Raw genomic sequence first — 14153 nt, forward strand, 5'->3', positions numbered from 1 at the left:
ACAGACTATCAGGAGTGACCATACAGCTTTGAAAATAAACAAATGAAAAAGCTAAAAGTGAAAATATAATCATTGAAAAAAAACTTCAATAGAAAGGTTAAATAGCATACTAGACATGGCAAAAGAAAGAATACTGAACTGAAAATTATATGCAGAGAAATTACTGAGAATGAGACCAGCAAGTTCTTAAAGAATATGTTCTACCCAGAATCTGCTAGAACTTGAAGCCTCTTTTATTTCTTGAAGGATTCATAGGATCTTTGAATATCAAAAAGATATATCTTTTTTACTAATGAGTAGAAGAGTAATGCTTAGAAGTTTGGTTAGAAATGTTTGCTTTTGGAGTTCCCATCATGGCACAGTGGAAACGAATCCAACTAGGAACATGAGGTTCCGAGTTTGATCCCTGGCCTTGCTCAGTGGGTTAAGGATCCGGTGTTGCCATAAGCTGTGGTGTAGGTTGCAGACGTGGCTCAGATCCCGCATTCCTGTGGCTGTGGCATAGGCCGGCAGCTATAGCTCCAGTTAGACCCCTAGCCTGGAAACCTCCATATGCCGCAGGTGCAGCCCTAGAAATGGCAAAAAGACAAAAAAAAAAAAAAAAAAAAAGCAGCAGAGAATATATAAATGCAACCAGTCACTGCAACAGATGTCTCAACAGAAACAGTGGAAGCACAGAGACAATGGAAGTCAGAGTGTTAAGAGGAAGAACTAAGGGTCCGGTCATCTTTCAAGAATGAAAATGAAATGAAAGGTTTACAGGTTGCAAAAAATAAAAAAAAAGAATGAAATAGTAAAGTTCAAGGATAGTAAGCCATAGAGAGAACATATGTTTGAAACACCTATAACAGACAACAGATTAGTATTTAGAATATATAAAGGATTTCTAAAATTGAGTTTTAAGGAAAAGGCAATTCATTAGAAAACTAGGAAATGAAAAAATAAGGAAAATACAAATTAAGGTCACATTCTCTTACACATGCTAGATTATCAAAAATTAAGAAGTCTGACTTTTGCAACTGTTAGAATGGAACATTCATAAACTGCCGGTAGAAATGTAAATTGATATAATCACTTTGGAAAACAATTTGGCATTATCTCATAAAATTTAACATTCACATATTTTATAGTCCAGAAACTCCACTCTTATGCGTCATAAAACATTTATAAGAATGTTTATGGAAGAACTGATCATAATAGCAAAACACTGGCAACATTTCAAACATCCATTAACATGAGATAGATTAATACATTGTGGTATAATCATACAATGTAATATTTTGTAATTGTGAAAATAAATAAATCATAGCTTCTCGTAAAAAAAATAGATAAATTTTAGAAACCTAATACTAAATTTTGAAAAAATGAAAATAAAAGACTACATATAATATGATACCACTTAATAAAGCCCCCAAACATACCTAAGCAATGTATTATTTAATTTATAGACTTTATGATAAAACTGTGTTTTCTTAAAGATCAAGGAAATGATAAATACAAAATTGAGAATAATGATTATACTGTCAGGAGGCCACAGGGGCAGAAGTTGGATAAGGGAAGAATACACAAGTACAGGCAAAGGGCTGGTCATGATTTTAAGTCTTCGGTCGGACAGTGGGCTCGTGTGATAATTATTATGTTTTATGGTTACACGTATTACCCTACAAGTTTGTAATGATTAGTTTAATAAGATAGCCACAAAGACTGAAAGAAAAGAGTGTGCCATTGGCCTTGTAGTAACTCAGTCATAGCATCAGAAATATCAGAAATGACCTAAAAAGGAAGTTAAGTGACACACATGTTTACTGAACACATTTTAATGGAACACTGTTGTTGGTGTTTGGGTTACATACATCCAGGGGCATAAGAAACCATCCCTGCTTCCATGGAGCTCACAATTTTAGTTGGGCAGTGGGGGAATAGCAGGAAATAAGCATAAATATAAAAAGTAAATTATATGGTATGTTAGGAAGTTATAAATGCTATTAGGGGAAAAAAACTAGATCAGAGTGAAGCAGAACCAGAGTTGCAGAGGAGAGGAGAGGACAGAGACAGGCCTTTAAAGAGGATCAATAAATGTTCTTTAGAAGTTAAGGTGTTAGCACAACCTGAAGGCAAGAGGAGAATTGGAGCTTGTGTATGTAGAGAAACAACTTCCCATGGGAGAGAGGGAAGTTGAGAGTGACTTAAAGGATGGAGTTGTACCAACTGAGGTGGAAAGAGCTGCAGAAAGTAAGCTCATGGGGTAAGATCAGAACCTCAGTACTGGGTTAGTGATGGTGTTAGATTCTAATTGAAGATGTAGAGTTCATCAGTTGAATGTACTTGACTAGAGTTCAAGGTAGAAATCTGGAGAAAGTCAAAATGCATGTCAGTGTTAGAATCAATACTCATTCATTGCTTTTTGTACCAAACAAGACCAGATAAATTTGAGAGAATTAAGTGAGTTTCCTGAAGATGGACATAATAGAAATGAATAGGAACACTCCAGACCAAAAAAAAAAAGATTACAAAACATTTCTGGTTAGAATTTTTTTCAAGTTTTTCTAAAATATATAAACATAGCAGAATTTAATTAGCCTCAAATTGACATATTTGCTGTTTTAAGACAGCAGTCAGTTTTCTGAGGATTTATTTATTACTTCTCATGTTATTTTCTGTTATCTCATTTTGTTTGTAGGCTGCAGTGATTATGGAGCTCTCTTTCAAATGCATACATAAATGAGAGCCAATTCTGTAGGAAATTATGCAACATAGAGAATTCCAAAAAATTATCCACATGTGGATTTTTTATTGGCCCTGCTCTTGTTTTAGAATGAAATGATTATAACTTTGCCAAACTGCTTAGCACAATTATAAAGGCTGGGGCCTGCTGTTGGAATGATTTACAGAGAGACTGAACTGATTACATGGTGTTTTATTTGCATTACATTAAATCCAGAGCACTTCTTAGAGCTTGCTGAAATCCAGATGGAGAGCCAGGATACATTGCATGACATCAGTGGGATGTGGTCACTGTCTAAGAGCTAAAAAAAGGACACCAGAGATCCTCTGGTTCTTTAGTTTATAGCAGAGAAAACTGAGTGAGGTTAATTGATGGGTCTGCAGTCACCAGTGACAGAATGTGTCCAGAGCCTCCCTTCTCGGCTGCCCAGGCCAGTGGGTCTTTAGCCGCACGTTGTTGCTTCCATTGTCACAAACACTTAAAATTTGCTTCTTTGTCTTCATATCCCCTTGCAGGGTTTCTTCCGGAGGACTATCAGATTGAAGCTTATTTATGATAGGTGCGATCTTAACTGTCGGATCCACAAAAAAAGTAGAAATAAATGTCAGTACTGTCGGTTTCAGAAATGCCTTGCTGTGGGGATGTCTCATAACGGTAAGTGAACACTGAGTGCCACATCCTTACTACTCTCATTGTGGCTCCTGATCAGTAGACACAAGGGCCACTGCTGAAAATGTGCACAGCTTTTCCACAAATTGCCAGATTTCAGAATATTGCATGGTGATAAAACTACTCAATTAGATCAGAGTTTTTCAGCTTTTACGTGTGAATCCTTCTCTCTTGTAGTGGCACATCTGCCATGATGGGAGAAAAGACTGGGAAATCTGGGAAGTAATGGAAATACCAATGGTGTTCTAAAACAAATGTCATGAGAGCTATGATTAATTTTTTGTGTTGCTTTAATAGTATTCAAAACAGAATTATCAGGAGTTCCCGTGGTGGCGCAGTGGTTAACGAATCCGACTAGGAACCATGAGGTCGCGGGTTCGGTCCCTGCCCTTGCTCAGTGGGTTAACGATCCCGCGTTGCCGTGAGCTGTGGTGTAGGTTGCAGACGCGGCTCGGATCCCGCGTTGCTGTGGCTCTGGCGTAGGCCGGTGGCTACAGCTCCGATTCAACCCCTAGCCTGGGAACCTCCATATGCCGCGGAAGCGGCCCAAGAGATAGCAACAACAACAACAAAAAAAAGACAAAAAGACAAAAAAAAAAAAAAAAAAAACAGAATTATCAGTAGTTTCTACTTTTTAAAAAATTTTTATTATAGTTGATTTATAATGTTCTGTCAATTTCTGTTATATAGCAAAGTGACCCAGTCATTCATATATACATACACACACACACACACACACACACACACACACACATATTCTTTTTCTCACATTGTCTCCCATCATGGTCCATCACAAGTGACTAGAGTTCCCTGTGCTATACAGCAGGATCTTATTGCTTATTCACTTCAAATGCAATAGTTTGCATCTACTAACCCCAAATTCCCAGTCCATCCCAGTCCGACCTCCTCCCCCTTGCAACCACAAGTCTGTTCCCCAAGTCCATGAGTTTGTTTGTTTGTTTGTTTGTTTCTGTAAATAGGTTCATTTGTGCCCATAGCTTCTACTTTAAATGTAAGAAAATTACAAATTTCTGGGTATGGAACTTGAGTAGCATATCAGATTTAGGTATATGTACTTTTTTTCTCTCTTTTCTATGCAAAAAAAACTAGAATACTATCCTTGACTTTGTACAGCATAGTTTTTGGACTAAGCAAATATTTTAATATTCCACAAAACTTCACTGTCCATAGTCTTATGTGACAGTAAAACTTTCTACTTTTTAAGCCTGTATCTAAAGTCAAGTTGATGACTTGGAGTGTCACCTTCCGGGGAGGATTGTAGAAAACCCATGTTTTCATGAACTATAGAACTAACTCTGTAAAATCATGGACGATAGCCCTGTTTGGAGAAATAGTTCTTACTTGCCATTTGGCCCTCATTGGTTAACTGGTTCACAAAACAAATTGTAGCTATAACTTGGAAATATTATATTTGTCAAATATTAGTTCTTTCAAAAATCATTATAGGCTCAAGAAATACAAAATGCCAAAGAAATTAAATCCTAAATTCCATATCATTACATATCCTATTTGTGTCTTTCTTTTACATTTTTTCTCTCAACTGATCTGATAAAAAGATAAAATATTTGAAGGCTGTCTTCATCTGTAAGGACTCCAAAGCATCGGTGAAAATTAAATTTTTGTGGTATCATGCAGATGTTTGGTTTTTACAGCAGAAATCGTGATATTTGAGAATCACTAATTGAATTGCTCTCCTATCCTTTCAAAATTGTTTACAAAATTACATTTGTATCATTAATATGGGGTCATTTCTTCTAAAAGAAAGAATGTATTTTGAATAGATCTATCAGCTGTACTGAACAGGGTGGACGTTTGGTCCAACTTTCCTCAACAATTGATTACATCTGCTCTGTATACAACTGCAGTCATTAATTGCAAAATAATTTGCTGGTTTAATTCCATCAACTTTCTTTTTATTTCAGATCTTATAAAAACATAAGGGCACATTTTCAAGTGAAGGATTACATTTTAGGTGACGCAATCAAGTTGCAATAAACTTATCTTTATGAAGAAATCTTTGACTTTGAGGTCCTTATTACTAAGACTTCCTAGGAAAGCAAGCCAGTTTTGCTTTCATCATTCATAATTTTATTGTCCTTTTAAAAAATTGTCACTTTTCACATTGATGTAAAATATATTTCTTGTTGCTTGTACACATCATAGAAAATGTATCTCCTATTGCTTATTGTTTATAGGCAAATAATTAAGTTCAGCCTATATAGTATGGATAGTATAATTTTCTCTTTCTAGAAAAGTGAAAGAAAGCTAATGAATATGTTAATAAGGTCATCTTTTGACTTCTTATGACAATTAGCTTATTCTATTTAGAGAGAGGCATAGTCTTTTTTATTGTTTAAAAGTTTTATTGAAGTGTAGTTGGTTTATAATGCCGTGATGTTTTCTGCTGTACAGCAAAGTGGCCCAGTTATTTATATATATACAGTCCCTTTCTTATCTTCCATCATGATCTATCCCAAGAGACTGGATATGGTTCCCTGTATAGTATAGTACTATATAGTAGGACCTCATTGTCTATCCATTCTAAATGTAATAGTTTACATCTGCTAACCCCAAACTCCTAGTCCATCCCCCTCCCTTCCCCTGGCAACAAAAAGTCTGTTCTCTGTGTCTGTGAGTCTGTTTCTGTTTCATAGATAGTTTCATACTGTGGAATATTTTATATTCCACATATAAGTGATATCATATGGTATTTGTCTTTCTCTTTCTGACTTATGTCACTTGGTGCGAGAATCTCTAGTTCCATTCATATTTCTGCAAATGGCATTATTTTTTCTTTTTATGGCTGAGTAGTATTCCCTTGTGTGTGTGTGTGTGTGTGTATACACATATGTGTGTGTGTGTGTGTATATATATATACCACATTTCTTAATCCATTCATCTGTTGGTAGACATTTAAGTTGCTTCCCTGTCTTGGCTATTGTGAATAGTGCTACTATGAATTGTGGTTTTGTCCAGATAAACGCTCTGGAGTGGGATTGCTAGATCATATGGTAGTTCTCTATTCAGTTTTCTCAGTAACCTCTGTACTGTCCTCCACAGTAGTTGTACCAATTTACATCCCCACCAAAGTGTAGGAGGGTTCTCTTTTTGCCACACTGAGAGGAGTAGTCTTGATAGTGTTTGGTTAGTTCTTGCAAAGGCGAAAAAAAAAAAAAAGGGTATTAAATGTCATAGCATCAGGAGTTCCCATCATGGCTCAGCAGGTTAAGAAGATGACTAGTATCCATGAGGATGCAGGTTCAAACTCTGGCCTTGCTTAGTGGGTTAAGGATCCAGTGTTGCCTGGTTGTGGTGTAGGCCGGCAGCTGCAGCTCTGTTTCAACTACTAGCGTGAGAACTTCCATATGCAGCAAGAGCAGCCCTGAAATAAATACATAAGTAAGTAAGTAAATAAATAAATGTATGTCATGACATCAAAGACATGCAGTTCAGAATTTACAGGATTACACACATGACCAAGAAAATCCCTTTTCAGAGGTTTTGATGGGAATGTGCTGCAGCGAAGAGAAAAAGGAAACATCCATTGATCTATACTCAAGAAGGGGAGCTCAACAGCTAGGTGTTGATGAGCTTTGCCCATTACCCTGATGAAGTAAACATTTCCAAATGCAAAGTTTTCTGGGAGATTGTAATAACTGTTTAAAATTCCTTGCTCTGGCCAATGTGACACCAACAGTAATGAAGTTTCCATTCTTAGAGAATGCCTTTTTATTCGTGGTTTGTGTGAATGGACCTCAATGTAATAACTCACCAACTTAACAACTTATACCCAGATCAGCTCTTTGCTGTTTGCAGTACGCACAGGAAGAAATGAACATCCCCCAGAGTAAATCCTCCCTGTTCTGTGTTACTTTTGTTTCTGCTCTTTGTCTTCTCTTCAGTCCATTCAGTGCATTTAGCTTTCGGGTTAGCTGCTCACTCCCACCTTTGAAGGAGACTTTGAACTCACCTTCAAGGAACCCGAAAGGCCCTGGGGAATATTCTTGGGAAATCACTATAATCAGTTAGTGCTAATTACTTCCAACTTTGAAAATTCAGTGGTTCTACATAAACAACCTACCTCACTTTTCAACCAGCTATTCCATATCTTGTCGACACTGCCACAGTCTTCCCAATATCTAGGCATCTGGCATCTGTTATTTGCCAGAATTTAAAGGTTTCCACCTATATGTTTTGGTGCCATAAAAATATAATTTGTATTCCTGAGTCAGGTCTTCTGTATGTTCTGATCAGTTGCTTAGCAGTGTAAGGCAATATGTTTAATAAGTGTGTATTGACGTTGCCCCAGAGTACAAATCCAAAGCAGTCTGGGCTGAAGAAAGTATAAATGGTGTATTTGGTTAGTGGTTCAGGGTCTGTGGTATATGGTTCCATCTTCAGATGGGGCTTGAGTTTTGACTGTGACCTGTTGCCTAAACATCATGGAAGGACATGATTTCAGATTTCTTCTGCTGGATACATGATCATTTCTCAAATATCCAGCACTAGGTAGAAAAAACATCCAGGCCTTGGACTTACAGCCTTAAATAAAGACCCAGGTTCCTAAGTGATCACGATATCAGCTACTACTTGTTTTACACTTTGAAATAGGGAAGCTGGTATCTGCAGCATCTTGATAAAAAGTATTCTCATGGATTAGTGTTTTTTTTTTTTTAAGTCAGATGGATACTCACACACATTTTTATAGTTTTTTCAAGTACAAATTTAGTTTTAAAGTCCTGCTGTCAAGATCCCTAACATTAACCATAGTTTTTAACGTGTCCTCTTTATTTTCAATAAGATAATTTAGTCTCTAAGAGTTTTGACTAATGAGGAGTTCCCATTGTGGCTCAGCAGGTTAAGAACCCGAAGCTGTCTCTCTGAGGATGTTGGTTTAGTCCCTGACCTCCGTCAGTGGGTTAAGGATCCACTGTTGCCGCAGGCTGTGGCGTAGCTGCAAGCTATGGCATAGATCTCAGATGCAGCTCGGATCTGGTATTGCTGTTGCTGTAGCTGTGGTGTAGGCCGGCAGCTGCAGCTGTGATTCAGCCCCTAACCCAGAAACCCCCACAGGTATGACCTAACCCAGGAACCCAGGCCCACAGGTATGGCCATAAAAATAAAAATTAAAAAAAAAGAGAATTTTGACCAATGAAGATTTCATATTCAAAATCTGTTTTTCTTGTATGAACTAAATAAAATCATAAGTGTAGGGTGTATTTTAAAAAAATAATCTGAAGTAGAGAAGAATTGACTTATGTTACTTAGGAGCCATTCAGCTAGGCTTTCCCCATACTGTTGAGTTTGGACAAAAATTATGTTTTTCATAAATACAGAAAAAGCTAGTGAAGCCTTAGCTTTGCTGATTAGGGTGTCCTATTATGTAAATAATTATTTTTTTCCTTTTATTAAAAAAAAAGCTGATAATTTTCTCGCAGCTTCATAAAATCCTGGAAAGATGGTTTAACCAATTTTTGTAGCACTCAGCACTTTTAAGGTAGTTCTCTCCTTCCTTCTAAACAGAAGCACTAGTGTATATTGCAAAAAAGGAAGCCTGAATTGGCAAATAAATTTAAACTTCAATATGTTAATTTTTGTTTCTTTAGACTTCTCTGTAAGGTAAAGGAAAATTACTCAAATTTTACTTTCAGAAAATGTAACAAAGTAGAAAGTCCTAAAGTCCATGGCAGCTGCATTACTCGTACTGGCAGGGCATTCATGATCCCCCACAATTTAGCCTTCACCTCCTTTTCCCACTGCCGCCCTTTCCACTTACATTTCACACAGTCTGGGCACTTTGCTGTTCTTGCAAACTGCGCTGTGACGAGACACCTCTGGGCCTCTGTTTACAGTACCCTTCCATTACTGTCACAATCCTACCTGGCATTCAAAGCCCAGTTCACATGCCTTCCATCCTACGTTGAATTCCCCATTCTTCCTCTTCTGTGTGTTCTTACCTTCCCTGTGACACCATGTTCTCACAAAGCCAGGGAGCAATCACACCTGTATTACCCCAAACCTGACACCAGGAAAAAAGAAGTTAGGGAAAAATCAGGGAAATTCATCAGAAGACCAATGCAATGTTATGAACTAAAAGATTGGGAAATGTGAGAGGAGATGGAATTGAGAGGAATACCAGGGCAGTGGCCAGTGAGTACAAGTGTCCGAGGGGAAAGAGGTTGCCAGAGATAGTCAAGGTGTCTTGTCTGGGTGATAGGGTGAATTAATCGAGAAAGGAAAACAGGAAGAGGAGACCGTTTGGAGAGAAAATGAGAAATTTGATTTCCTGTTGCTCTGAGGTGGTTTGGAGACCTCCTGTACCCATGTGCAAAGGAATGCAGGAAGAGGTGGAAAATAAGGACCCAGATATCAGGGAAGAAAGGGCAGGTGTCATGGGCACATTTTTGAGTGAAAGAAGAGCTCGAACTGGGAATAACAGAATATAAGCGAAGGAAGAGGGGCCACCAGAGAGATCTGAAAAATAACGGGCAGAAAGACAGGAGAGCCAGAAAAGCAGAAACCAGCACAAGAAAGTTTTGAAATAAGAGGGCAGAAAGGTCAGCAGTATTAAAGGCTGGGAGAATGCTGGAAAGCTCAAGCAGAAGGAGATGTAGAAGAGGCCCTGGATCTGGCCGTGAGAAAAGCTTTAGGGACGCTGAGAATGAGGTTTTGGTGATTTAAATAAGGCAAAGCTAGACTGCAGTGGAGTGGGAAGTAAATAATGCATTGGAGAGGGAAGACAACTCTTGCAGTAACTCCAGGAGCAGAGGAAAGAGCATGAGAAGGAGGTCATGTTAAGGTCAAAACTCTGCTTAGGTGGGAAGGAAGAAGCTGGGAAAGAGGACACATGAGAGAGAACATCCGTGTATATCTAGAATCTACTAGACATGTCCATTTCATCCTTGTGACCCCCGGTCCAGTCTGCCAAGCCAGTGTTTTCCATCAGACAGGTGTTCAAGGAGTGAATTAAATAATGTCAGGTAAGATTTCAGAGTCAAAAGAAGAGGCCGTGCGTGACATTTTGCTCATCTCTGCTTTGGGAAGAAAGCTAGGCTAGTGTTTAAATGTCATCTACAGATAGTTTGAAAAAATGTTACCCCAACTTAAAAATTACTTAATAATGTTACTAAGGCTGCTCTTTGTTTTACTTTAGAGGAGGTAGAAAATAAAATGATAGTTACGCATTTATAAATCCTGCATTTATTAAGCATTTCTAAGTACAGGCGCTGTGCTCAACACTTTCTGTGCCCTATCACCTCACATGAGGTAGGCAGGTATCATTATATGGGACTCAAAAGCGACAAAATAAAATCAGCTTTTTCTCCCTTAAAAAAAATGCATACTGGAGTTCCCTGGTGGCCTCGTGGGTTAAAGATCCAGTGTTGTCACTACTGTGGCTTGGGTCACTGCTATGGCACAGGTTCCATCCCTGGCCTGGGAACTTCTATGTGCCACGGTGTGGCAGAAAAAAAAAAAAAATGCATACAAATAAAAAGTATTTCCTTGACAACTTAATTTCTCTATGTGTTATGCAAATTTAGTCCTACCAAATGGTATGTCTTTTTCATTCATCTTGTTGAACTTCTGGTGTGTAAAAATGCTAAAAACCATCTGTATAACTGCACTGACAGTTAATTGAACCTAATTTGTAGCATGGGCGTTTAATAACATGGAAAATGTGTTCCTGAGATTTAGCCTCTGGGGAAGACTTCAACTAACAAAAATTTACATTTTACTTAGATTGCAGCAAAAGGCTTTTGTTTTGGTATCTCCTAATTCTAAAATTATTTTTTAAAGCTATGGCTATTTTGGTTAAGTTATGGAAAAGCAGGACTAGCAGGTATCATAAGTAGCTATCTTTGGCTATTTGTTTATGTTAAATTAACTTTTTTGATTACCTGGTAGGAAAAAAGTGCTTAAGTATGTAAACTTTTGTGTACATGAATAGTTTATTACCTCTGCAAATGTAACCAGAACCTAGGTGTAACTCCCTATGATAACTCTGATTTTCTCTAAGTTTTACACCCAAATTTCTTCTAATATGCCATAATTCTTACTGGGTGCTTTATCTGATGATCTGTTCCCTAAACTTGCCAGTATAGGGACTGTCTCATTTTCTGTTTTTAAACTTGATATTTGAGAATGTAATCCCTCAAGTATTTATTGTGTACCTACTGTGTATGCTGCAGCTAGGTGCAAAGATGAGAAAACCAGGTACTCACTGGTTTTGTATTTGGGTAGAACAGCCCACACGAGCCAATACAGTAATATCCTACTAGTCTGACTTGTATACAAGTCAGCTAATATACATGTCAAACAGGCGCTTGGAAGCTTTTTCTAAACTGTCCCAAACCAAGTTTGTGATACACTCCCCATGGGGTGTAGGGATGGCATTTTAAAGTGTCCTATGGAATAGGTAATTCTAGAGGATTATCAAGTGATTCTCATACGTTCTGCCCCCTCTCCCTGTTCCCCTCCTCAATGGGGAAATGCAATGAGAACTACTGGTGAACAAGGAATAAACATACTACAAGGAAGCTTTATAGAGAAGGATTTTGAAGGCATCTGCTATCTGGCTTTTGTGCAGGTTCTTTTTTTCATCTTATTTCAAAATACGTTATTCAAGGACTTAGCATGTGCCAGACGTTATACAAAGGACTGAGGGTATAGAATCTTGGAGATGGTACAACACGGGAGAAAGAAAACATGGAGAAACGCTGTGATCCATGCTGTGAAGGAGAGTGAATAACGAGGTCATATCCTGAGGAAGGGGGCCTGAGACAAGGATGGAGCAACCACTGCCATCCCTAGGGAACTGAAAGAGAGTGGGAAACAGTGAGGAGAGAGGCAAGGTTTTTGACCCCAGAATGGCCGTTGTTCAACGATTTCTGTTTGAAGACGTCATGTGCAAAGAATACAGTTACCAAATGGATATAGGCTACTTGAATTGAAAGGCATCCTAACTGAGAAGTAAAATCTTCATCTCTTCCCCTGTGTCTCAGAGGTCCCCTGAAGGTCCCCTATGGCATAACAATTGGATTAGTTGGCAATGAGGCATATTTAGGGTCATCAACAGTGAAAAGCAGTCTCTTCTCTAGCAAATTCAAAATGATATTCTCTACTCAGATGGAAATGGGCTCATGTACTTTCATGTCTTACAGTAGAAATGCTACCATTAGCCTAATAATATACAGCACAGTAGCATCCATGTATTCATTCCTGTATTCAACACCACTGGCCGAGCACCACTAGAAACAGAAGTGAATATGATAGGCTTATAGTATAGGGAAGGGGACTCATAAAGCTGGTTGCCATAGGATTGATGTCATGGTCAAGCTACACACAGGGTGCGCTTGGAGATGCTACCCAAATGTCCTTAGTGTGGGGAAATGCAGAGTCCAAAGTGTGGCCTCAGAGTAGCACTATTCAAAATAATATTTCCATATGATCCAGCAATTCCACTTACAGGTATTTACCCAAAGAAAAGAAAAACGCTAACTTGAAGAAATATCTGCACCCCATGTGCACTGCAGCATTAGTTACAAGAGCCCAAGACATGCAAACAACCTGCATGTCCACTGATGAGTGAAAGGATAAAGAAGTTGTGATGTGTGTGTGTATGTACAAAATACATCATATGTACATACATGTATATATATTATATACCATTATATATATATACAAGTATCTATATATATATAGATATATACACACACCAAAAAAGAAGGAAATCCTGCTGTTTGTGACAACATGAATGGACCTTGAGGGCTAAGTAGGATAAATGAAAGATAAATACCATATGATGTCACTTACATGTGGAATCTTTTTTCTTCTTGTATTTATTTATTTATTTATTTATTTTGTCTTTTTTTTTTTTTTTTTTTTTTTTTTTTTTTTTTTTTGCCTTTCTTGGGCTGATCTTGCGGCATGTGGAGGTTCTAAGGTTAGGGGTCTAATCAGAGCTGTAGCCGCCGGCCTACGCCAGAGCCACAGCAACGCAGGATCCTAGCCACATCTGTGACCCACACCATAGCTCATGGCAATGCTGGATCCTTAACCCACTGAGCGAGGCCAGGGATCAAACCCTCAGTTAACCACTGAGCCCTGACAGGAACTCCCTATTATTTTTTTTTACGGCCACACCTGTAGCATATGAACACTCCCAGACTAGGTGTTGAATCCAAGCTACAGCTGTGGGCCAACCTGGGATTGGCTGTGTCTGTGACCTACACCACAGCTCACTGCAACACCAGATTCCCAACCCACTGAGCAAGGCCAGGGATCGAACCCGCATCCTCATGAGTACTAGTCAGATTTGTGTCTGCTGAGCCACCACGGGAACTTTTATACATGTGGAATCTTTAAAAAAAAACAAAACAAAAAACCTTCCATGGAGTTCCTGTCGTGGCGCAGCAGAAACGAATCCGACTAGGAACCATGAGGTTATGGGTTCGATCCCTGGCCTTGCTCAGTGGGTTGAGGATCTGGCATTGCCATGAGTTGCAGTGTAGGTTGTAGATGCGGCTCAGCTCTGGCATTGCTGTGGCTGTGGCGTAGGCCAGCAGCTAAAGCTCCAATTCAACCCCTAGCCTGGGAACCTCCATATGCAGCGGGTGTGGACCTAAAAAGACAAAAAAAAAGTTCTGAATTCATAGATAGAGAGAACAGATAGTGGTTGCCAGAGGCATGGGTTGGAGGAGGGGAAACTGGAGGGAAGGGGCATGGTGAAATGGGTGAA

The 14153-nt window shown here is 38.6% G+C and overlaps 1 protein-coding gene across 8 annotated transcripts in view; it reads left to right on the forward strand.

The window, feature by feature from the left end:
• The window catches only part of PPARG (peroxisome proliferator activated receptor gamma), a 132386-nt gene that overhangs the window by 89832 nt on the left and 28401 nt on the right, over positions 1-14153 (forward strand). For all 8 annotated transcript variants that reach the window (XM_005669783.3, XM_005669788.3, XM_005669789.3 and 5 more), the window contains one exon: positions 3241-3379. In XM_005669783.3, the coding sequence (XP_005669840.1) occupies positions 3241-3379 (139 nt within the window). The remainder of the gene's footprint in view (positions 1-3240; positions 3380-14153) is intronic.

Source organism: Sus scrofa, chromosome 13 (assembly GCF_000003025.6).
Source record: "Sus scrofa isolate TJ Tabasco breed Duroc chromosome 13, Sscrofa11.1, whole genome shotgun sequence".
NCBI classification, from domain to species: Eukaryota; Metazoa; Chordata; class Mammalia; order Artiodactyla; family Suidae; genus Sus; species Sus scrofa.